The sequence below is a fragment of the Canis aureus genome, chromosome 35, assembly GCF_053574225.1.
Source record: "Canis aureus isolate CA01 chromosome 35, VMU_Caureus_v.1.0, whole genome shotgun sequence".
Taxonomy (NCBI): domain Eukaryota; kingdom Metazoa; phylum Chordata; class Mammalia; order Carnivora; family Canidae; genus Canis; species Canis aureus.
This window is the reverse complement of record NC_135645.1, coordinates 3,325,420-3,351,732: the sequence shown is the minus strand read 5'-3', so window position 1 is coordinate 3,351,732 and position 26,313 is coordinate 3,325,420. Positions and strand designations below refer to the sequence as shown.

The 26,313-nt window shown below is 48.5% G+C and overlaps 1 protein-coding gene across 1 annotated transcript in view; it reads right to left on the bottom strand.

The window, feature by feature from the left end:
• HEG1 (heart development protein with EGF like domains 1) overlaps positions 1-26,313 on the bottom strand; it is an 89,543-nt gene that overhangs the window by 55,330 nt on the left and 7,900 nt on the right. The window contains exons 2-3 of the mRNA XM_077884081.1: positions 6,377-6,664; positions 4,060-4,356 (exon numbers count right to left, since the gene is read on the bottom strand). Coding sequence (XP_077740207.1) covers positions 4,060-4,356; positions 6,377-6,664 — 585 coding nt within the window. The remainder of the gene's footprint in view (positions 1-4,059; positions 4,357-6,376; positions 6,665-26,313) is intronic.

Sequence of the window (26,313 nt, the reverse complement as noted above, 5' to 3'; positions counted from 1 at the left end):
ATCACCGCTTACACTAGTCCCTCTGCCAAATACATGCAGGGAAAAATTTACCATGTTCCTAATCCATGGGCCAGTGATATTGGTTTTTATTTTTTATTTTTTAAAATATTTTATTTATTTATTCATGAGAGACAGAGAGAGAGAGAGAGAGAGAGAGAGGGAGAGGCAGAGACACAGGCAGAGGGAGGAGCAGGCCCCATGCAGGGAGCCCGACGTGGGACTCGATCCCGGGACTCCAGGATCAGGCCCTGGGCTGAAGGCGGTGCTAAACCGCTGAGCCACCAGGGCTGCCCCCATGATACTGGTTTTTAAATAACCGGTGTCCCTTGCCCATTTCTACCTCTGAAGCACCCATTAAAAAATGGGAAGGCCATGCATTTGGGAGCAGAAATAAGCCAAGTTCCCTAATCTTTATAACAGGAGGTGGAAAGAATGCCCACTTATCTGGTAAAAGTATATGGGTCCCTCTCCAATCCCAACACAAAATGTTGGAACCTCAGGCATGCAGCGAATGCTCAACCTTGGCGTGACTGCTGTCCAGAACCTGCCAAAAATCTATCTGAAGCAGCTGATAGTTGGGAAAGATATGCTAAATCTACACCGTCCCAAGTTATTTATGCTCTCTTCCTTTACAAAGTGAAATCACCACAAAGCAATTTACCTGGACCGCATTAGCTCGGCTCCTCACAGAAATACTTTCATAGGTTGGGATCCATTATGACACCCTGAGCTCCTACTGAGAATCTATATAAAATATCGCCTTTGAAAGAACACGAGCACGATTTCCTCAAAACAGCAATTGGGGGCATTTTCCATTACGATTCTCAACATCCTCTACATAAACAGTCGTTGCAGAACTCACTGCCCCCCAAAGGCTCACGCCTATGGATGAAATTGTATGCTTACTTTATCTGACAATGATCTCTCGCCCCACCCAGGTTCCCTTTGTGCCCTGGTTTCCAGGAAGCTCAGTGCTAAATTTAGTGCTCAACTGTAGCCATTCTCACCCAGTTCACAAACGTAGCTCTTTCTGCCTCCCGAAGAGAACTTGTTCCCTGTTAGCTGCTTTACTTACTTTCCCCCCAATGATCAAATAGTCCATGGCTATTACAGAACATATGGAAAGTAGAGAAAGATATAAAGCAGCAAGAAAAATAATTTCAAATTGCTTCTGATCTCTTTTTAAAATCTGATTTAGGGGATCCCTGAGTGGCTCAGCGGTTTAGGGCCTGCCTTCAGCCCAGGGCATGATCCTGGAGACCCGGGATCGAGTCCTACGTCGGGCTCCCTGCATGGAGCCTGCTTCTCCCTCTGCCTGTGTCTCTGCCTCTCTCTCTCTCTCTGTGTCTCTCATGAATAAATAAATAAAATCTTAAAAAAAATAAAATAAAATCTGATTTAGCTGTCTGGGCCCCTACCTGCTTTATTTTATTTTTTTTATTTTATTTTATTTTATTTTATTTTATTTTATTTTATTTTATTATTTTATTTTATTTTATTATTTATTTTATTTTTCCCTACCTGCTTTAATGCATACAGTCCCAGCATATACTTTATTTTTGGGAGCAGGTAACTCCTGGCCAGCCAGGCCTCCGATGAGGTGCTGCATGCCTGTTTCTTTATAGCAGAGCAAGGAGTGAAAGGACACAGAATACAAAGGCTGGATGTGTCTGGAATAACAGATGCTGGAGCTAGAATCTGGAGGATCATCTGGTCTAATCCCTTCTGTGTTTCTAATAGGGAGCCCCATCCTCCCTGGGCCAGGGAAGCTCACGTTGAGAGCAGCACAGCTCATCTAACCGGTGGAAGTGCCAGGCCTTTCACTGGGTCACATTTACTGGTGCATGGAGTAGCCAAGGGTCAAGCACACAGCCCTGCCACACTCTCTTTTCGCTTCCTTTCCACAGGGTGCCAGCTGGACGGGGCGCCACCAGGTCTGCTCTGGCAAGTCCTGCTGGCTCTTGGTGCTCATGCCTGCGTGCAGATAGCCCCTCTATCCTGTGGTCAGGGTCAGGCGGAGATAGTAAGGTCTGGGGATGTAGATTTAAGGGGGTGGGGAGGGGAGTAGAAGGTATACCAGAGCTCTCTTGGCAGGTTTAGCAGTTACCAGCCCAGCTTTAAAAGTAAAAGCAGAACTTTGTTCCCCGTGTGGCTTCAGGTCTCTGTGCATGTCCCCTCAGCATCCCCGCAGGGAGGGGTAGGCTGGCCCGCTAGACCCAAATGGGTCATTTAACAGGACCTAGAGCCCTAGCACCTAGTTTTTGGAAGCAGGGAGCTCCTGGCTAGCCAGGCCTCAGATGAGGGAGGTGGGCCTCTACCTAGCGCAGAATTCCCACTTCAGCAAAAAGGAAGAGAAATGCTCGGTGAAAGACTCAAGGAGTCGAAAGATACAGCAGAACTCTTCCCAGAACTAGAAGTATAAGGGTTTTTTTGTTTGTTTGTTTTGGTTTGTTTTTTTTTTTTTGTTTTGTTTTTAAGATTTTATTCTTCAGTAGTCTCTACACCCAACGTGGGGTTTGAACTTACGACCCTCAGATCAAGAGTCACATGCTCCACCCACTGTGAGAGCCAGGCACCCCTAAAAGTATAAGGTTCTAAAAGGAACCTGAAGGCCAACTGATTTTTTAAATGTGGAAAAACCTAGGTGACAACAGAGTCAAGCCCAGTAAAGTTGGAAACATAGGCTGATTTTCAAAGTATAAGCCACAGTAGTGGGTTGAGTTTAAGTTATAAATATTAAATGACCTTGACCAGAATCAAAGTGTAGCTTCCTAGAAAATGCTTCCTTTCTACCATTTGGTAAAGTCAATTGTAAATCACTGAACACAGACCTTTGAAACTAAAAAGGCTCATAGCTTTGGTCCAATCTAACCAATGTTTAAGAATGATCTTAAAAGGAAACCTCTTAAAACATGAATCACAAATTATATACATACCCAGTAGTCAGCAGATACTATATACAGAGTATTTAAAGGAGGAATGGGCTGTTTTAAATAGGCATTATGGAAAGGACCTCCAGATTCAGTGTTTGCATTGGTGACCTAAACCCAAACCCCTAGTCTTGCAAAGTATCTCTGAGAACCTCTGACCTCTCAAAATTTTGAAATGGCAATTTCGGAAGCAACCTAACCTCTAATTCCAAGAATATTTCCAGACCTCTCTGTCCTGCTTCTTCAGGCATGTGGATGAAAACACACACAGCATGCACGGACTCTGAATAAAAACCTCAGGGAAGAGAAAAAGCGGGCAGAGTTTCCAGCATTTTCTTTGGCCCGTGGCTGGTGGAGCTCTCTGATACTGGAGCACATGCTAATCCCCATCACTTACCAACCGCACCTGGTTCTGGGATGGCAGGGAACCTGGGAGAGGGATGGACACAGTTTGTGTCCCTGAGAGGATCACAGTCCCTCTGGGTAGTCAGGTGTTGGATAACCTAGTGTGGTGGGGTAGACAGAGGCTCAGAGGGCTGAGAACGGGCTTGTTGGAACGGAATGCCTGTGTAGGGGCCTTAGCTGATGACTAGGAGCCAAAGAGGCAGAGAGGCGAGCCCTCCACTGCTGCTGCCTTGCAAACACCAGCACTGTGGGGTGTTTGGTTTTTGTTTTTTTTTAAACAATGCATAGAAAAATGTGTATCTATGTTATCTTCACCATGGCAAGAAACAATTTTGCAATGATGAAAAAACACAAACCTATGTCCTAATCAAATGACACATGCTCTCCATTTCACTCACCCCAGAGCATGGCCTCTTATGCAAGGAGACTCACCAACAGCACTCAGTGTACGTGGGGTAAGAGGGGACCAGCAGGGGTTAGTGGACACAAGGACTTAGAGCAGCCACCAGCCCAACTCTTAAGTTCCTCCTTATGCAGTTAAAGAAAACCCCTTTTAAAGATGGACTTTAGTATGAATATACGTTGTGCAGATCGCACATTTTCCCCCAAATACTTTACATTTGTCTCTAGTGCCTTCTCCCCTCAGCGCTGGTGACAGGGATGTTACTGGTGGTCTGTAGGCATCTACTACTTCTATTCTGGATGACGTCGTAGGAGCACTTACCCGAGGAGGGCTCCAAGGGAGAGGAGTAAGCTGGTGTCCTGGAGAAATGTGGCCAGGAGAGTGCCAGTCCTGAGGTGTTCCTCTTCCTGGAGAGTGTGGTCTCTTCTCCAGTCTCCAAAGCAGGAAGAGGGAACTGGCCTAAGACCCAAGTGGCAGCCACTTGGGTGTGCACAGTCACTTCGTCTGGGAGCCCCTTTCGTCTCGCCAGGGAACCCCGGGATGTTGTGCTCTCCGTGTGAGAAGGGGCAGTTCTTCCTTCGGACCCTGAGCTGGATGGCAAGTGAAGCATTCCCAAAGCTGAAAGCAGATGGCAACAATTACAATTCCACCAGCAGACTTCCAAATGCCTGAATAATGTGTAGTGGGCTCACCTCTGACCTCTGTGAGGAGACATGAGGAGTCACTATTCATTCTATGAAAAATTCACTCCTGAACGAGAGACCACAAACCAAGACAAAGCCTGTTTTCAGATCTCACAAAGACTGCATTTTGTGGCAGAGTTGTTATAAAAGGGGCACAATGAAGCTAAGCGTCAGATGATATGGAATCAAAGATGCGATTCTGATCACCATGACTCATCACTCACATTCCACAAAGCTAGTCTCAGAATTTACTTGAATTCAACCTCAACAAAATTTCCAATATCCGCATGACCGACACACCTGGGTGTCATCATGGGCAGTTCTAAGCTCTATGTCCATCACTCATGAATGGAACATCAAATACTGTCATTGGTACTCTTTATAGAACCGAGTGCCCCATCCCGACCTCCTAGAACTAGCCTGCGAGACCACGGGGTCATCTTTGATGGCTTCATCGTTGATGGCCTACTTTTAGACTATTACCAAGTCATATCGATTTTCCTTTGTGAACAGTCTTTACCAATCCCCTCCTCTCTGCCCCTCAGGCCACTGGGCCATGGATCTTAGTGCCCAGCATCTGCCTGGGTGGTCCTCTTGACTCCAGGTTCCCTCTGCCCCATCCTAGACCTGCCTGTCAGCTGAATCCCCCTCCAAATTCACTTTAATCATGTCATTGCCTTGTTCAAAACCCTTTAGTGACCCTCCCTACCACACCAAATCTAAACTGCCTGGTTTTCAAAGGTCTCCATGACTGCCTCTAATCCCACCCACACAACTGTCCTCTCCTCCACGTGGGACTTGCACTCTCCATGTAGGAAGCTGCTGGCCTTCCCACCCCACAAAGAGACCAAGCTTCTCTTCTTCCCTCACATGGTCGGTGCATCCCACTCCTTAGCTATCCCTCCCACCTTGTTCGGATGCACAGGCAGGCAGGGTCAAATCCCAACTCTAAAACCTATTTAGGGCAGCCCCAGTGGCTCAGCGGTTTAGTGCCACCTGCAGCCCGGGGTGTGATCCTGGAGACCCAGGATCGAGTCCCACACCAGGCTCCGTGCATGGAGCCTGCTTCTCCCTCTGCCTGTGTCTCTGCCTCTCTCTTTCTCAATCTGAATAAATAAATAACTCTTAAAAATAAATAAATAAAAATAAAACCTATTTAGCTGTTTGACCTATACATCTCAATTTAATGAACTTCCCTACCTTCAGTTTCCAAAATCCTAAAATGAAGATAGTGTGACCCCATTGGCTTGCTGTGAGAATTGAGAGAACAGAGATGTTGGCATGCAGTAGGTGCCTAATTGTGCCAGTTTTGTCTGCCCTTCCTCAGTCAAATCTTACACATCCAGCCCCAGCCCCTTCTTGAAACCCTTTGCTGAAATGCCAAGCTGGGGCGCCCGGGTGGCTCAGTCAGTTAAATATCTGCCTTCGGCTCAGGTCACGATCCCAGGGTCCTGAAATCGAGCCCCATGTAGGGCTCCCTGCTCAGCGAGGAGTCTGCTTCTCCCTCTGCCACTTCCTCCACTTCCTCCACTCGTGCTCTCTCTCTCAAATAAATAAAATCTTAAAAAAAAAAAAAAGCCAAGCCACTGAGCTGTGCAGATTGAAGCAGGAGCCACCATTTGAGCTACGTGAACACAAACGCAGCCGTGTTGCCCACCAGACCAGACCTGGTTCCTCTGAGACTGTAGCGTGCGGCACAATTACTGAGGTCGTTTGGATTCACTCTGGCCACGGAATCCCAAGCCTCTAGGTCTGGGATCTGACCCTCACCTAGTCTATGCTGCTAACTCACTTAATCACAGCATGCCATAGACAGAGCCTAAGCCACAGGTCTGATCCACAGCCCAGGACCCTTGGATGGACACTGGGGCTCAGGATGGGGAAGAGGGAGACGCAGAAACTTTGTTTTCCAGGGTGGGACATACATGCAAAGAACATCACTGGCTCAAACTCACCCGTGGTGATACTCTGGGAAGTCAGAGCTGTTGCTACGTCAGGCCCAACAGGGGAAACAGTGAAATTTGTTTTCCTGGAAGTGTCGTTTCTTCCTCTAGCATCTGCCGCTTCTGTTTGTGGAGTGAGGTTTTCTGGAGCATTTGAAGAAGTGTGGCTCTTTCTGGAGGTCTGAGTCATCACACCCTCCTTGGAAACCACTGTTGAAAAGTCCACTTGATTCTGATCAAAGGTGCCGTTTTCTACGTGTGGTTCAGTGTTACTTTCTGGCCAACTGTTCATTTCAGCAGCTGAAACAATAAGGACATGGACCAGTGAGAGCTCGCTGGCTTCTGAAAGAGGAGGAAACCCTCAGAAAAGCCATGAGCGGATAGATCAGTGAAGAATTGGATTCAGCTAGAATAATTTCACCTTTCTTTTTTTCCCCATGGTGATTATTCTGACAATCCGGGGGGAGAAATTATGAAGTACCAATACTACATAGGATGGAATTTTACAGTAAGTGGAATAATGATAAAAACCGCTAGAAAGAGACCAATGCGGGACTTGGGGGAGAGCACCAGGCCCGGAGCGGGATGGGGGCAGGGATGCAGGTCAGGTGTGAGCACAGGGAAGGGAGCACTTCCAAGCACTGAGGTGGTGAATTGCATCTTCTGGGTGGTAGGAGGGTAAAAGCTGGCAGCTCTCCATCCTGACACCTACTCTTGCAGGCAGGGAATGGGGGCTGGGACATGCATAATTCTGGAAAAAAAAACCTGTGGACGATTTGGTAATATGACCAAAGCCTTAGTAATATAAATAGGTTTGATGATTTCGTTTCCTTTGAATTCATGCTAAATACTCAAGAATGTGGACAAAAATTTCAGCTGCACTGATATTCATGATGTCATTGTTTATAATAGCACAAAAGAAAGGAAGGAAGGAAGAAACAAAACTGAAAATCTATAGCAGGAGATCAATTAAACCAGTTGCAGTATGTCTGCATGAAAGGATGCTTTGAGGTATTAAAATGATGTGATAACATAAAATACAGAAAGATATTATACAAATATTGAATTAAAACAACAGGTTTCTTTTTTTTAAGATTTTATTTATTTATTCATGAGAGACACAGAATGAGAGAGAGAGAGAGAGAGAGAGAGGCAGAGATATAGAGGGAGAAGCAGGCCCTATGCAGGGAGCCTGATGTGGGACTCGATCCCGGGACCCCAAGATCAGGCCCTGGGCTGAAGGCGGCACTAACCACTGAACCACCCAGGCTGCCCAAAACAACAGGTTTCAAAATGGAATTTCAAGTATGATCTCATTTTGTTAAAAAAAAAAAAAAAGAACAGCAATCATGAATGCGTGTGCGTGCCGAACACAGATGTAAGCTCTCGACATGCCCTCATTTGTTCAACATCCAGGTAGATCCTCTCATCCTCCCCACTTTGCAGGGGGCCATGCCCAAGACCCCAGGCAGCCTGCTCCCCACCCAGGTCCCTGAGCTCTCGCAGCATCTGGCGCACTGCACAAGGTGCATTGTAGCAAATCCTCTGGGCCCCCCCTCATCTCCAGGGCAGGGGTGCTGAGGAAAGGTTGCTTATTCGCATGGACAGTTTTTTGACATTTATAAATTAGGGATGGGTGCAGAGTAGTCAGAAAATATATTGCAACGATCAGTTTCTGCCATATTGCCCAAAGTGGGGCAAAGAGGGCATTAGTCAAAAACGTCAGGATCGCATGAAAGTTGGGGGGAAACTGGGCACAGAGGTCATCACATGTGGTGTCAAGTGTCATTTGTCAAGGCAGGAGGCTGAGAGTCAGAGCAGGTAGGTGGGATGCCCAAGTCCGACCCAAGAAGGCTGCCTTGCTATTCTGACGACGTCGGAACACGACCCAGAAACGGCTTGGAAGCCCGAACCTGCCACTGCCAGGGTGCCGCCTCCTGAAGATCACACCAAGAGAACATTCTAAGAGCTGTTTCCCTGGATATCCAAACTAATATGGAGATGATATGAAATACGTGTGCTAATTGGAGGGCACGGAGTTTAATGAGTTTCTGGAGAAAGCAATGAGGACAAGGACCATTTAAAGTTATTGCTGATTGCATGGCTCCTCTAAAAACCTACTTTTATTTTCCTCATTTGGGAATGATATTTTCCTTTCTGCCTAGAATCAGGCACTGTTGAGAAACCTCTGGGGGAATGAATGAAGTCACTTCTATCGGTATGAGTCAGGCAAGGATGGCCAACCATCTGACCAGTAGAGGCTGTAGGCAGAACCTACGGTTTGGCTCAAAATATCACACACACATACACACACACACACACACACACACTTTCCCAAAAGGAACAAGCTATCTTCTAGATCAGCACTGCCTAAGAGATATATAAAGTAAGACACAAATGCAAGCCACATATGTAACTTTATTTTTAAAAGTAACAGATGAAATTAATTTTAATACGTATTTTACATACTCTGACATATTCAAAATGGTAGTACTTCAATATGTAATTGATATAAAAATTGAGATACTTTGCTTTTTTTTTTTTTTTTTTTTTTTGTATTACACCTGTACAATCCAGAGTACTATGCTAGCTATACTTCAAGAGCAGAACAACCACATGTAGCTAGCTACTGGCTACAATACTGGTAACGCAGTTCTAGGTCAATGGTTCTCAGGTCCACCTCCACCAGCAGTGTGGCTCACTTATTGGGGTTGCCAGGTAGAGGGGAGGTGATTTTAAAATCCTCCATAAGAGATTCTGACAAACTTTCCTAAGGGAACCCCTTTCTCTCCAAATCCCTTGAGAATTGCAGATTTCATGCTTCCTAATCTGTTTCCTGTAAGTGATAATTAAGAGAAACTTCCTGAAGGGGGAGGGAAGTTGCCCGGCATCTGAGCTCCACTGGGGCCCAGCCCCAGACAGGTAAGGGCCACGTTCAGCTGGAAATGGGATATGGATGGGTGTTTTGAGGGGCAGCTACCAAGTCGGTGAGTTCAACTTGAGATTTCGGGGGTTACAGAGACCAGAGACCCACCCACACAGCATATTCCCATTGTTCTTCCTATTTGAACTGCAAGGCAAACCGGACACCAGAGAGAAGGGAAAAGAGTTTGAGGATGCTTTCTCTCTCCTTGGGCCACAAGGAGAGAAATTAGTCTTTAGGAAAAAAGTGATTGTGCGGAGGTGGAAAGGACTCAAACCCACACCCTGAAGCTGGTAGGCCATGAGATCTCACTCAGAATGTGGGACTTGCCTACTGCTGAGCCTCTAAGGTTCATATGGCTATGTCTTTGGGGAAGCAGCAGCATGCCCATCTTCAAGGAACTGGGAACGTCCTCAGTCAGCTCAAGGAATTCCACTACAGCCTTCAAAAGGCACAGAAGGGTCGCATAAAGACAAGACATGGCTAGCACTGAACCATGCGGTCTCCCTGGAGGTTTGGCCAAAGATGGAAGAAAGAAAAAAAAATGCACACCATAAACAAGACAAAAAGGCAGACCATAGTCTTGCCCTGTCCCAGATAACCCTGCCACTACACACTAAATACGCTAAATAAAGTAATTTTTAAAAAATCTTTCTAAAAGCATTGCTGAGTTGGCAAGGAAAGAACCAAGTCTTCTAAGACCAAACATGGACCAAGAGCTGGAATTTAGAGAAGTAAGCTAGTTCTAGAGCTGTAGTTGCCCTGGGGCACCTGCTCAATTTCTGTGACCTTGAACTTCTGTTCTGATGACCATGAGGACAGAGGGGATAGGAGACTCTTAAGGAAGGAGTCTGAGAGGAGACTCCTGTATCAAGTTGAGACCAGGGCTATACCATATCTATAAAGCACATAGGACAAAAAAAATCTGCCCTGCAGAATGGGACAGCAGGGAAAAGTGGCTTTTGATCTTGATTTTGGGTAAAGGAAAATAAATCTCACTCAAGAATTTGTAACCATAAATGCAGCCCTCATATGGGTGTGCAGCATGAATTCACATACCAGTGTGGTCTAAACCTCAAACCACGGATATATTTTAAAATAGGTCCTGAACTTTGTAATACACTAAAACCACTAAATCATATACCTTAAAGGGTGAATTTTACGGTATGTAAATTACATCTCAAATACACACACACATACCCCGTTAATGGAAAGGAAAACTGGTTCTGATATATAATGCCTCCTACTTGGCAGAAATAAATATAAATGTTCTCTAAATGAATATACCTTCAATCTAATTTTATCATTTATTGATACAATTCCAAGGAATAAGAGATCACCATCAAAAGGCACAACATATATAAGGAAAAAGGGTATCAGTGGGCAAAAGTCAGAAATATAGATAAGCAAAGACTTCAAATACTGGAATTATCAGTCAAAGGATGTAAGTCCATAAAACTACATGAAAAGAAGTTAAGGAACTGAAAATTAGAAAAAGGGAGACTATAAGTAAAGACCAAAAGATATGAAAGAACCCTAAATGAAAATTCTAGAAATGAATAAATTATAGTAAATGAAATTAGGAAACTCAACAGATTAGATATGATTGAAAAAAGAAGTAATGATTACAAGACAGATGATGAGGGAATGCCCAGATGATATGAAAAGATAGAAAATATGAAAAAGAGATGAAGAGACAAAGAAGATAGAGTGAGAAAGTCCAAAATACCTATAACAACCAGGGGGGAGGGGTGCCCAGGTGGCTTAGTTGGTTAAGCCTCCGACTCTCAATCTCAGGGTTGTGAGTTCAGGTCCCTTATTGGGCTCCATGCTAGACATGGGGCCCACTTAAAAAGAAAAAAAATTGAGGGGGGAAAATGACAAATCATCTACAGAAGACAAGGAGACTAACAGCTGATTTCTCAACAGCAACAATGGAAGCCAAAAGACAGTGGATAAATATTTTCAGTGTGCAGAGAGGAAAAACAAGAATTATAAATGGAGTAAAACCATCTTTGAAAAATATTTTGAGACTATCTATCAAAATAGAAACATTTTTAGTCAAACTTCAGTTTATCAACCACCTCCACTAAAGGAAATTATGGAGAATTTATTTCAAGTAGAAGGAAAACAATGCCAGATGAAGGCCAGAAGGGGCAAGAAGATATAATGAGCAAAGAAAACGGTAAATATGTACATAAATCTAGGGCAACACTAAATTTATAAAATAATTTCTCATCTGTAGGATGAATAAAACAAGGTAGAACAAATCCTGGAGAACAATAGCACATAAGTCAGGAGGGGATAATAAGAACCATGTAATGTTGAAGGGTGACTTTCAATTGTGTCAAAATCCATTTTCACATTCCTCAAACTGACCCCAAAGAATAGAAAGAGGGTGTATCACTTCCAACTTGTAGAGCTTTGAATAATAGGAAATTTCCATTGAGAGAAACTAATAAATATTGTCTAAAACCAAAACAAAGACTCAGTAAATAGCAACATAAGCTTTGAGGTCTGGACATGATTACTAAAATAACCTGTTACAAGGGTTGAAAGTGGTTGATTCTGGGAAGCGGCAAATGATGATGGTAGGGGTGGTCAGGGTTTTTATAACAGCCTTATAAAACGTATCTGATCTTCAAGCTGTGTATGAATTTGATTAAAAGTAAACATTTAAATTTAAGGAAGTTATATAACAAACCGGGGTAAAGGTCTGCAGTGCATGGTAAAAGTTTAGCATTCTTAGTACATGAAGAAGTTTTTCAAATTCCTAAGATGTACGTCTTACAGACAAAGAACGTGAATACATGATTCACAAAAGAAAATGTGTAACTGGAGAGTGAATACACGAGAATATTGTTGGAAAGAAAGAAAATACAAATCCAAACTAGAAAAGACTTAAAAAATGTTTGTATATATTTATTTTTGCCTATCACACTGGCAAAGACTCAATAAATGATAAGACGCCGTGTCATTGCGGGCATAGAAGACAGGCACTTGCACACAACATTGGTAAGAATGCAACTGGCACATTCTCCCTGGTGAGACATTTAGCAAGTCACTGCAAAAGCCTTAAAAACAGGCATATATTTCTACCCAGGAATTCCATTTCTGGAAATTAATTGCAAGGAAATTATTAAGGATGTGCGTAAAGTTTCAGGCACAGGGAAGTTTACCACAGCACTGTTTATAATCATGAAAATTGGAAACAACCTGAATTTCTGCAGTAGGAAGTTGGTTAACTTAATTATGAGACAACAAAATTTTAAAGGGATGATCAAAATCTATTACTGATACAGTTCTAGATATACGCACTACGCTCACCCCGTACTATTAAGTGAAAACACAAATTTAAAAATGGCATACACCATATGACCTTATGTTATCAAGAGTATATGTTTAAAAAAAATGCATCTCCTAAGAAAAAGAACAACAAATAATGCTGGTGTCTTGGTAAAAGGTCTCCAGGTCTGCAAGCCACCTTATAACAGGCTTTCTTTGGTGCCCAGACCCGCTCCCTAAGGCAGGTAAAGCCTGTAGGCTTGGCTCATGCAACTTGCTCAGAATACAGCCATTTCTGCAACAAGGATGTGAGTGGCACTGACTACCCAGCTGAAGGACTGATGAGTTTACCTGCATCTGAACCACCCAGCCTCAGGGTTCCTAACCACTCAGCACCTGCGGCGGCCACAGCTGGTGGCCTGACCAAAGGGAGGTGGCGACGACCATCTCTCCGCCCAGCAGGTCACTGCTGGGCCCTGTTGACCTTAGCGACTTGTGGGCTTGCAATGCCACCTCCACCCTCCTCCCCAAATGAGGGCCCTGTTGACCTTTGGCGATGTGTGAGCTGCAGATGCCACAGCCACCTGGATGGAGGAGACACTCCTACCTTTAGTGACCCTCGTCATCGGAGGAGCTCTCCCTTTTTTCCCCAACGAACGTATGAGGCAACATGACAAAGTTGGTCACTTCACCCATACCTTGTGAATCTGTGCTCTCCGCATGAAGGTCCTGTGGTCTAACAGGAAAAGAGCCCGCTTCCTGCCCCCTGCTTGGATCTAGAAACCCAGTGCTTCACAGGAGAAGCACTGGCTGTGGTTAAAGTCAGGCTGTCTGTGCTAGACTTCCGGTTATACCATGTACATGCCCTGTGACCTCAGGCAAGACACATTCTTTCTCTGTGCCTTGGCTGCTTCCTCTGTTAATGGGGGCAGGGACAGCACCTGCCTCCCTGGACTGCGACAGGGTACACACACACGTGAGAGCTTCAAGAGTATCTGGTATGTAGTGAGTGCTACATCCATCACTGCCACTCAGGGGACCTAGGTCTATCAAGTTTGAACACACAGATTTGGAGATGACCTTGGCAGGGGCTGCTAACCGATCCCTTCTCAGTCTCCCAATCCTTCTCTGGGCAGCCTAGGAGGCAGCAAAGGTGAAAACCCTCCTGGAAGCTCGGAGTGGGCTGAATGGCTGCTGGGGCCGCGGGGGCCTCAGTCTGGCTTTGCTCTGTGATGCTCTCCTAGCGAGTGCAGGGAACACCCGGGCGGGGGGCACAGGGTTAGAGCCGGGCCCACCTCTGGCATGACAAGCCCTTGGTATCACTGGCCCATAGGGTTCTAGAACAGGATCCTGCTGCCCCTGGGTAACTCTGGAGGTCCCTCCACTTCTCTTATCGCCTGTGAACTCTTCTTCAGAAAGGGATGAACAAACCCTGCAGCATGCTGGGCCACCTGCTTTGCCACACGAGGTCTCTTTTGATCGTGGACGTACAAGTGCTTCATGTAATTCCACGCTGTAGTTTGGGGAGATCAATGGGTCAAATGCTAAAATATTTACTGAGGTCCAAGGATGAGTCCTTTGAGAAGCCCTGAGTTGTTGAGGGCTACTGTGATTGAATTTTGTGCAAACCCTGAGCGGGAGAGACATTCAGAGCAAAGGGGACAGGGCTCAGCAGGGACCTGCCCCATGTGGGGTTACCTACCACAACCAGGATCCTGCTCTGATGCTTAGTGGATTAGAGAAATGGAAAGAAGGGAGGCCTCAGGCTTGGAGTTTGGGCCAGAGGGGGAGTGAGGAGAAGGGACCGTGCCCTGCCAGGCACTCAGGGGCAGCCTCTGAGGTGGGAGGGGGCACCCTGCAGCTCAGCGCCGGCTGGCCCTCTCATCTCACTCCTCCTTGTCCCCAGATGGTCAGAGGCGATGGCTCACACCCCACCCACGTGCCACAGCAACCGAGCCACGCCAACCAGCCTCATAGTGGAGTTTAGACGTCCCAACCTCCCGGGTATCTTCAGGGCTGGACGTACCACCCTTCCCCCTGCACTCAGCCCCGTGTCAGGCCATCACGTTCCCTTGTACTATGAACGGCTATTAAATGAACGAGACACTTTCATTGCTTTGACTAGGGTTTTTTTTCCCCCCCCAAGTTGACAACTTGCACTTCTGTGGTGCCTTAATGTTCCAAAACATCTGTTTGTGAACCAACATCAGGGATGCTAGCGGAGCCCAGGAGTAGGATTTCCTAATTAGCAGCTGCTACAGAGTCAACTTCTCACCACCCACTCCGTGATTTGGGGGTTTTCGACTTGCATGGTTTCTGAGGCGGAGTGGGTGTGTACAGGCGGAGGCTGTGTCATCCAAAGAGGCCATTTCCTCCCAGAGGGCCCAGCCCGCCCCCACACAGCCCCACGGCTGCTCCTGCAGGCCCCTGCAGGCCCCTGCAGGCCCCGATCGCAGAGTGAAAGCAGCTTCCCCTTATTTTCATTTCCCTTCGTTGTGATTCAGATTTCACAAACATCTATTCAGTGCTTACCACGTGCTAAGTGTTTTCACAGGCATTTATCTCATTTAATGAGAATGACAGCTGGTCAAGTGGGTACCACTGCGCCCGGGAACGCTGAGGGGCGGAAAGATTAAGTGGCTGTTCGAGGTCACGCACTGGACGGCAGGCACAGGCTGGACCCAGCTTCTTCCGTGACACAGGGCTGTAAGGCACTGGTCGCTGAGCAGTGTCCCCCTGGTCTTCAAATTCCTGCCTCGAGCCCATCTGCAGGGACTTGCTCCTCCCTATGAGGAGCGACGGAGTGTGGGTCACACGGGCTTCTTGGTTTGGGGACAGCTGCACTCACCAGCAGAAACACTGAGCAAAAGGACCCCGGGGTCAGCTTCTCAGAGATCATTTCACGGCTAATGTGAAGAATGATGATAAAGAAAGAGTGGAGACAGGATGGAGAATGAGTCTGAGGGACAAGAAAAGCCTGTTTTCAAAATATGAAGCTGGGCGGGGGGACGCTGTAACTTCCAAGTGGAAATATCTCACAGGCATTTAAAAATTTGGGACTAGCAATGAGGAGGGAGGATGAGCAGATGGGGTAGGAAGGGAAAGTGAGGCCAAGGACTCCCTTAGGGGGATCTTGAATCAGAGGGAGAAGAGGGGTCAGTGAAGGAGGCACAGAGGCCCAGAGAAGGATAGGATGGGTTAGGGGTAGAGCCAGGAAGGTGAGGAGTGCTGGGGCACAGCGGAGAGGCACGACTCGGCCTGCACAAAGACAAGGGATCAAAGTCCCCAGGACTGGGGCAGCCTGGGTGGCTCAGCGGTTTAGCGCCGCCTTCAGCCCAGGGCCTGATCCTGGGGTCCCGGGATCGAGTCCCACATCGGGCTCCCTGCATGGAGCCTGCTTCTCCCTCTGCCTGTGTCTCTGCTTCTCTCTCTGTCTCTCTCATGAATAAATAAATAAAATCTTAAAAAAAAAAAAGTCCCCAGGACTTTCCGGAGTGTCGCCTGGCAGACAGAGGAGGAGGCTCAGATTGCTAGGGGTTAAGGCTCATGAGGGAAAGCTCTGAAACAGTAAGACACTGACCCCCCAGTTGCAAATTTCCTGTTTTTGGCTCCCCCATGGAGCTTTCCTGGGATCCCTCAGCTTGGGGAACACTCGGGAGAGCTGGGGGCCTCCTAGCCACACGGCTGGATGGGACAGCATGGGTTCTTAGCCCAGTGATCGTGTCCTTCTTCATGACTTGAAAAGAGACTCCATGGACTCAACTGCTTACACAGGAATTGAACTGAAATTAAAAGCTCCCTTTTTAACTCTCCTTTTGGTATCGCAGAAGTCTGTAAACCACGAAAGGAGCGGGACGCTGTCCACCGGGGAGAATGGAATTTTGCCCCTATTCTCAGAGATCGAATTAAGAAATCCCGCGTGTCTACCATCCGCGAAGCACTGCTTTTACAGGATGATTTCAGGGGGATAAAGGATCCCATTAGATCCGGACATTCTGAGTGGCAGGCAAGGTAGGAATTGTTCTCTCGCTGTAGGAAGAGAAAGCTCAGCCTCAGGACTGAGGTCACCTGCCCAGAAAACCCAGAACTAAGTGGCAGGGTGTAGACCAGAGCCCAGCGCGTTCTTTCTGGGGTCCCTGCTAGTCAACCACACCCAAATGAAGCCGATGAGGACGGAGAAGAGGGAAGCTCAGCCAACCCTTCCCAAAGGAATTTATGGCATGCAGCCTGCCTCACTAGCTAGCATCCACAGTGCTTTGCATCATCCATTCTGGCTAAAGTTGGGAAATCGCCTGGGTTGACTCTGGTGCTCCATCCCTCTCCAAAAGTGACCCCAGCCCTTTGGGATCATAGCAGCCAACTAGTCTGACCTCAGATGACAGCAACAGTTCCAAGTCCACACTACAGCCAGAAATGAGTGGCATTTGTAAATTCAAAAAAAAAAAAAAAAGAGTTTCCTTTCATACTCACGAGGACAGCCACTATCAAGGAAAAGAAAGAAAAAGGGAAGTGAGTGCTGGTGAGAACTTCGAGAAATCAGAACCTCCGGACATTGCTGGTGAATAGAAAATGGTACAGCCACTGCAGAAAACACTTTGGCCATTCCTTAGAAACTTAAACGTAGGATTACCGTATCATCCAGCAATTCCACTGCGAGGCACACGCACAAAAGAACTGAAAGAAAGGGATCAAACCGGTGTTTGGACACCCATGATCACAGCAGCATCACTCACAATAGCCAAAAGGTGGAAGCGACCCACGCGTCCGATGATGGAGGAAGGGACAAGCAACATGTGCTACCTGCCTACCTACAACGGGATGCTACTCGGCCTTAAAAGGGCGGTTAATTCTGATACCTGCTGCATAAGTGAACCCTGAAGACCTCATGGTAGGTTAGACGAGCCAGTCGCAGGAGAACAATTATTATATGATTCCACTTACACGAAGTACTTGTAGCAGGTAGAGTCATGGGGACGGAAAGTGGGATAGAGGTGAGCAGGGGCTGCGGAGAGGGAGGACTGGGGAGCCATGGCTTGAGTTCCTACTTGGGATAATAAAACAGTTTTGGAGATGGGTTAGTGGTGGTGGTAGTACAAACTTGCGAATGTCCTCAATGCCAATAACTAGTACACGTCAATATGGTTCAAATGGTAACTTCTACGTTATCCCAATAAGCAAATATACACTTAGGGACACCTGGGTGGCTCAGGGGTTGAGCATCTGCCTTCGGCCCAGGGCGTGATCCCGGGGTCCCTGCAAGGAGCCTGCTCCTCCCTCTACCTGTGTCTCTGCTTCTCTCTGTGTGTTTCTCATGAATAAATAAATAAAATATTTTTTTAAAAAAAGAAAATACGTATTTACTGAGCATCAAGCACATAGAGGACACTGTGGAATCTGCCTCAAGCAGCCTATTGCTTCCAAGAGAGCTGAGTGGTGGGAATAAATCACGGAGATGCTGGTGCCAACGGCCCTGGGGTGCGTGCGAGAGGCGGCCCACCCGGGCAGAGAAGGTAGCCAGGGAGTTTGGAAGAAGGTACAGGGCTGGGAGCAGAATCCCATCGTCCCCTCCACTGCTATACTCTCCCCAGATCCCTGCCTTCACCCCCAGGAATCTGACAAATGAGGGGGATTTCCTGCCGGATGGCTGGCAGGTGGGATATTTGGGGGCAGGCAGGAACCTGGGGGCATGGAGGGAAGGTGGCTGCGGCCTCACCAGAGGGCAGCCGCCCACTCGGCTCAGCTGCTCTGGGCTGTGTTTTGAAACACTGCTGCGGATGTAATGATTCTGGGTGGAGGACGTTTAGGAGCCAAATGAGTTTGTGCGAACAAAAGGCAGCCCTCAATCGGGGACTGTCCAGGGCTCTCGGGGAGTTTCATTTCCTTCCTTGTTCTTGCCCTGAAAGGAGCAGCCCTAAGAAAAACTATTCACATCAAGAAGTGTTTCGACTTGAGACCCGATGATCTGATTTGCAAGAACAGATCCCCGAGGAACAGCCTCCAGTAATGAAAAGTATACAACTTGCGAGGCCCGTTAGCCTCCCCTCCCTGTGAGAGTCGGCTTTTGTCTAGCTGAGCATCCTCAGGGCTGAGCCACGACCCAGGGCGGAGCTGGCCTGGAGGCCCTGAGTTTGGGGTCAGGCTTCCAGAAAGAGAATTGCCTCTGAGATGGCCTGGGCGTGCTCAGGAGGGAAGCAGCCTAACCCAGGCAGGAGAGGAAGACAAGGACTCTGATGTGACCTCCTGCTCCTTGCTTTAAAAATAATTCTATAGGCTTAAAAAAAAAAAGAAGGCTTTGAGAAAAAGCCCCAAGGTCAGGTCAGAAGATTCCCATTCAATTAAATAAGTAAACAAAAAGGCTCTGTGCGGGGCGGGGGTGGGGGTGGGGGTGGGGGGTGGCCCTCTATCTGGTGTCTCGGTTTTTCATTGCCCCTCCTCGTCCTTGGAAAAATAAACACTCAGCAGAGGGGCTGAGGAGGAGGGGGCCCGTGGTGCGTGGAGGTGAGGATGCGGTGGACAGGGAAGCGGGCCGTCTCCTGTCTCCCGTGTTGTCACCCTAGCATTCGCTCACACCCAGAGAGGAAGCCCGGTGGCCCGGCTCCACCAAAGGAGGCCTGCCAGCTTGGCCAAACAATAAAAAGGCAAGGAAAAACATCCTGGTTCTGCGGAGGAAGGGGGAGGCGGGAGGGGGGGTTAGCACAAAATGAGACGCGGCCCTGGGCCTTAGCGCTCACTGTGCGTGGCCACCTGACTTTTTGCTAGATTCTTGCCGTTAATTTGTTCTGCAGCCCCGTGTGGAGGGGCCCAGGGCTCTGAGGAAATCCCAGAAGCAGCATTTGGGAAAGTCTACGGTGTGGGATAAGGCTGCAGCGCAGAAGGGTCTGCTGAGCCAGGAAGGGGAAGGGAGCAGGACGGGCCTGGCCCATGGGGGGCCCTCCGGGGTCCCGAAATAAAACCCACTTAAAGACATCAATTCCAGGGATCCCTGGGTGGCGCAGCGGTTTGGGGCCTGCCTTTGGCCCAGGGCGCGATCCTGGAGACCCGGGATCGAATCCCACATCGGGCTCCCGGTGCATGGAGCCTGCTTCTCCCTCTGCCTGTGTCTCTGCCTCTCTCTCTCTCTCTCTCTGTGACTATCATAAATAAATAAAAATTAAAAAAAAAAAAGACATCAATTCCAGGTTTACCAACAGGCGTTTACAGTTCAGATCGGGGAAACCTGACACTCAATGCAAAATATCACCAATATTTTAAAAACTCTGTTGTAAAAAAAAAAAAAAAAAAAAAAAAACTCAGTTGTATGCCACAGCTAGTTAAGAAAAAGAGATAAAATAGATGGAGAAGAAAGGAAGAGGGCTGGAAAGAGAAATAACACAAAGGGGAAAGGAGTTACTTACAGAGAGACGGAGAGAGATTAAAACTAAGGGGAGGGGATCCCTAGGTGGCTCAGCGGTTTAGCACCTGGGTGCGATCCTGGAGACCCGGGATCGAGTCCCGGGTTGGGCTCCCTGCGTGGAGCCTGCTTCTCCCTCTGCCTGTGTCTCAGCCCCCCTGTCTCTCTCTGTCTCTCATGAATAAATGAATAAAATCTTTAAAAATAAATAAATGATAAAGAAATAAAACTAGGGGGAAATAATAACCAAAGTAGGGTCATTACAAGCATGACGACAACAGCAGCCCCCGCTGGGCACCCTGCTGGGCATTTCACGTGGACTGTCCCAGTTGATCCCACCATAACCCCAGCAGGTAGGCAGGTGCCAGTAGGACTCCGGTCCCGTTGATAAGGAAACTGGGGGGCGGGGGTAGGGAGGCCGTGTGGCTGGCCCGAGGCTGCGCAGCCAGTGATACACTGGGACCCCGGCCCAGGGCGGCCTGACTCCAACAGGCCAACCCAAAAAGTCTAACGAAACACACCAAAACAAAAAACCCAGAAATAAAAAAAGGACGAAGGATACGAAAGGGAAGGCCACGAAGAATACAGAGAGCTACAGAGAGATGATGGCCTGACAAACGTGTGCGTGCTTGGCCGGCGGCCGGAAGCATCCTAGGGGTACGTGGAGAGAAGACAGGTAACTGCGGGCTCCTCCCCGGTGAGAAAACGGGTGACGAAGCCGTGCAGCCTCCCTCCCCGCCTCTGCGTTGCAGGCCTCCCTACCTAAATGCCCTCCTTTTCACTTGGGCACAATCCGACTCATTTCTCAGAGAACGCCACTTCCAAGAGGCCTTCCCCTGACGGCCGCTCTAGCCCGTGACGTGAGAACTTACTCGATCACGGTTCCAGGTCTCTGAGGACAGACTGTGGCTCCTGGGAGGCGCTCGGGAAAAGCTCACTAAGCAGAGCGAGGGGTGCCGGGCCTGGGAAGAACATCCCACTGGGCGGGAGGGAGGGGGGATGAAAGCGCTAGTCACCCCGACAGGAGGCCGCTGGCAGGACAGGGATGGGGAATGCACGCAGGCCAGTGAGATTTCCTAGAATGTTCTCCCTCCCCTACTTTCTACTCATCCTCCTGCGTCCTCTTGCTCCAGGTGCAGGATGCAGGTGGATGCATTTCACCTGCATCCTCCTGCCTCCACCTGCCTCACCTGGAGTAACACCAGGCCCGATGCCTCCCCGCCGTCCCAGCACACGCACGCTCACACAGCCGGTCCACGGGGACGGATTTTCATTTCACCCCTAGGGAGGCACGTGAGCTGGGCAAACCGGCAGCCTAGTCCCCATGTGCAGACGGGAAAACAGGCTCAGAGGTGGGTGCCCTGCCCGGCTCACAGTTGGCTCATTGTTTTCTGACTCCAATCACACGCCGTGTCTACGTTTTCATGGTCATAATTACATTTGCTCCTCCTTGAAAGCCTTGGCAAGGAAGCGGGATAGATACCATTGGCCCCACTTCCAGCACAGGGCAAGTAAGAGCAGGGACATTCGGCAGCTGCCCCAAGCCACGTAGCTAGGAAGGGAAGGGGTTAAGACCCTCAGGGCTCCTGAGCTGCCCCTGGCATCTCTGGGCCCTAACTCTGCCCCTGGCTATACGCAGCAGCACTCTCACCACAAGGCACGGCTATCCTATAAATAATTCCTAAGCAACCACGGGAATCCACCTAACCATGAACATGGTCCTCTTCAAAGAGACCTCATTAAGGCCACACTTAGGCCAACAATGCTGTCACTCCTCAAGCTGTTTCCTAAAATCCTCTAATCTTTAACAGAGCCTGCGGAATATTCTTGAGTTTCCTGAATAATGACCATGTGCTCATCCCTTGGTAATGGATTTGGATTATTCTGGAAACAGACAAAAATTTGAAGCCCAGTCTAGTGACGGAGGCCAGAGGCTGAGATAGCGGACTCCATTTCGGATCCTGGGTGAGGTTTAAGTGCAAAGAACACACCAGAGTGAGTCGCTTGGGACCCAGGCACTGGCACTATACAGGGGCTCCCAACTCCTTCAAATGCTTTTTGAGGAGTGTGCCAATGACCTCTGGCCTGAAGGAGGATACCCTTTGGCCACAGAGGTCCTACCGTGATTTTAAAGGCCTATTATTTTGCAGTCACACCTCACAGATTGTTTCTATTGAATCCTTATGCTTCCTGAGCATTAATCGGTCTTCTCAGATGATTATAGGTGAGGGCTGTCTAGGTGGCACTTAGTTCTTCGGACTTCAAGTCTTCAAACCTTGTTCTTTCCTCCCTGCATCTGAAGCTAAGGATGGAGAGAAAGTTCTAGGCGTACCAAGAAGTGAGGTTGGCAGGGCCCGGGGTGGGAAAAGGGCGGTCAAGTAAAAAATGTCCTTGGAAGGTGGACTTGAGTCCTTTGCATTCAGGACTTGTCCCCCATCCAGTGAACCTGGAGGTGAATGAAGGGGGGATTGTCATCAATACAAAGGTCCGTATTTTACAGAGGACACATGACACTTGCATTTCCTAAATGGGGCCACTAATAGGCTCGCTGACACAGGAGATACTGAAAGCACAGGGAGGCTGAGTACCTTCCCAAGGACCCACAGGCTGCAAGCGGTTCTGGTGAAGTGTGAACTGAGGCGCCTGACCCCCCCAAGCCAGGACCTCCCCAGGTGTGACCGCAAAGCCAGCGGGGCTCTTATCCACACCCTGGTGACAGATGATCCCAGGAAAAGTCTCACTCGGCACAAACAAAAGTCCGGGTGGCCCCGGAGGCTACAGGAGGGACACTCACACCCACACCGAAGCTGTTTCCACCTCCCCCACCACTAAGGGAAGGAACAACGGAGAGGTTTTCGACACCAACCTAACTCATGAGAATCGCTGGTCATGACCTTGCACAGAGAACAGCATCCTACCCGATTCCAACCAGGCGTCTCTCTCCTGCGTTCCCGCTATTTCATCCTCCAACGGGGCGGCTTCAGTGCATGGGGACCAGGATGGCCCAGGGTCAGCCAGTAAGCTTGACCTCGGCCTCCCCCTCTTCTCGTCACCTGTATTCCTCCTTGGTCTTCATCTCCCGACTTAGCTAAGACGTTGAGCAGAAAGCTGTCAAACATGTCACATCTGCCCCCTTGCTTGCAGGCCAGTCCCTTTCCAGCAGAGACACGGGGGCTGCCGTCACTCAGGTGAGATCCGAGCCGCCCCCCGAGGCCCCCGCGACCACGGGAACTGAGCACGCAAAGCCTGCCGGCCACACCACCGCACACATTGCTGCGTGACCGGGAAGCCAGGGGGGTACCACCCTGCAGCTCGAGCACCCCGGAGCCGAAGTACAAAGCCCAAGAAATGCGTCTACTTTTAACAGCGTCTGTGGACTTAGAGACGGGCTTTTGAGCTTCTTAAGCGATCTTATGACAGGAGCCCTAGGTCACATGGTGGTGCAGGTGCTGCTGCAGGACCACCTGGGCAGTGAGTGGCCACCTGCTGGACACATGCTCCCTGGGCCAGGGGCGAAGACGGATGTAACCCGTGCCTCCTCTCCAGGAGCGAGAGGTCCAGCAGGCTCCCGGGTGTACTGTGGGGCCCTTTCCCCGTCCCTCACAGGCTCCACAGCTCCTGGACCCTGAGCTAAGAAGCCGGGTGTTGAGTCTCCTCACTCTTCAGGCCAGCATCAGGGGAGTCAGGAGGTGCTGATGGGATAAACCCGACACCCTTAGAAATAAAGCATTTAGCCTGGGGTAGACCAACCCCTTCTTTCATAAGGAAAGAAACAGAAGTGATATGCCCCAAGTTACCGCGTGTCTAAGACGCAGAGCCAAAACTTGTCCCTGAACCTTCCAGAGCCTCCACCTCTGGCCACCCCACATTGCTGGAGCACCATCTTCACACCCAACTGTAGCTCTGTCACTATCCTGGTTGTGAAATTGCTTTACTGGTTGCCAGAACCTTTCCGGGAGTAACCAAGTCTGTGAAATGCAGCCAGTCACATCACTCGGTTGGCAGCGTCTGGGTTTGTCAGATATCTCCCAATCTAAGGTGACCTCTAATCTTGCATCATGTCCTAAACACAGAGACCAAAAGTTTCTGAGCACAAAGTAAAACTTGCTGACCGTGGCTAGAAATCAACCAGGGTAGACGAAGCAAAAGACTGAGAGGCCCTTTTCCAATTTACTTTGGAAGTCTATCTTTTAATGAATAAAAAAAGCTTCCCCCCCCCCACCCCCTTGAAAGAGAGAGAAAGAAAGGCGGGAAAGGCACAGGGAGAGAGTGAATCCTAGGCAGGATCCACGCCTGACACAGCGTGCGGGGCTCGATCTCACGACCCGGAGATCATGACCTGAGCCAAAGTCAAGAGTGGGGGGTTTTAATCGACTAAGCCACCCAGATGCCCCAAGAAAGCTTTATAAAGGTCCCTTCAAACCCAAAGAGTCTAGGATTCTAGAGAATTATCAAAATGTTCTTACAGACCCAAAATGGAAATCTAATTTTGCCCATTACGCCACCATTTAAAAGATCAATTAATCATTGCCAAGGAAATGGCTCTCGTTTAGAGAGATACAAGGTCCCTGTGGCATTCTCTTGCCCCATCCCAAATTTTGCATTCCAGTTCTTTCTAAAATGCTTGTGTTCCCTTCTGTCTGCCTGCTTTGCCCACAGCATTTGGCTAGACGGCCTCCCTGCCCAGACGTAGCCACCCTGACACAACTGGTGGGCAGCTGGCCGCCTGGTCTGCAGGAACCCACCTCAGCGGTAGCTCCCATCATGTTCCTGCTCATCAGACACCACCCAAAACATCCTCTCTTCAACTTGACTCAGACCAGAGGATGAGGTGGAGTCCCAGAAGCTTCCAGAAATGTGGTTAGTAGAGAGATGCTGTGATAGGCCACACCCAACACACACACACATACACACGCATGTCCTATCAGAGGAGGTCTAGATGAAAAAGAGGCAGGAGGGACTGTGTTTTAACCAAGATGCCTGGTAACACACAGGAGGTGGAGAGATCCACACAATCCCACGAGGCTGCTGAGATAATTTGGTACCATTTGGTGGTATTGTCAGGAATCTCAAAATTTTCCATATCCAGGAATTAACGCTAAAAGCAAATAATTGGAGACAAGTAAAAAAACTGATGCACACGGGCTCCCTGCATGGAGCCTGCTTCTCCCTCTGCCTGTGTCTCTGCCTCTCTCTCTCTGTGTGTCTCATGAGTAAATAAATAAAATCCTTAAAAAAACAACAAAAAAAAGGGGGATCCCTGAGTGGCCCAGTGGTTTAGCATGTGCCTTCGGCCCAGGGCATGACCCCGGGGTCCTGGGATCGAGTCCCGCGTCGGGCTCCCTGCATGGAGCCTGCTTCTCCCTCTGCCTGAGTCTCTCATGAATAAATAAATAAATAAAATCTTAAAAAAAAAAAAAAACCACTGATGCACAAATAAGTTCATCACAGCGATATAAACGACAGTAAAAAACTGGAAACAGTTGTATATCCAGTCAAGACATGGCTAAAAGCTATAACGGAACAGCATCCATTCTGGGTATCATGTGGAAACACACACGTATTGTATATGTGTCGGTGTGTGTTTGGGGCCGTGTGTATCTTATTCTTTTTAAGTAGGCTCCGTGCCCCATTTGGGGCTCGAATGCAACCACCCCGAGATCAAGAGCCACATGCTTTACTGACTGAGCCAGCCAGCCCCCGCCCTCCCCCCGCCCCGTGTATCCTATTTTGAAACATATAATTTTATTTCTTATCAATGAGAATATGTAACAATGGCTAATGTTTTACTACACTTCTAGTAGTTGGGATACAGGCGAGGTTTTCTTTGCCGCTTTCACTTTTCTACAGTTTCCAAATTGTAGATGCTAAACGTCTACAATTTATAGAACCAGAAAATAAGAAAAAAGAAACGGGTGTTAAGATCTTTAAAAGGCAGGGATCCCTGGGTGGCGCAGCGGTTTGGCGCCTGCCTTTGGCCCAGGGCGCGATCCTGGAGACCCGGGATCGAATCCCACGTCGGGCTCCCGGTGCATGGAGCCTGCTTCTCCCTCTGCCTATGTCTCTGCCTCTCTCTCTCTGTGACTATCATAAATAAATAAAAATTAAAAAAAAAATAAAAAAAAAATCTTTAAAAGGCAGACACGATGATGCAGCTTGGAAATACACCTCGATGCTCGCACTTTGTCCTGAGCCCAAGTCAAAAGTGTCCCCTTGTGGCCTCACTGTTGACGGGACAGCAAGGCAGGCTTCCAGCGGGAGCAAATGTCGGGGAGGAGGGGCTCCCTCCGCCTAACAGGGAGGTGCACTCCTGGCCTCCGACAGCTCCCGTGCCAACCGGGGAAGCAGGCA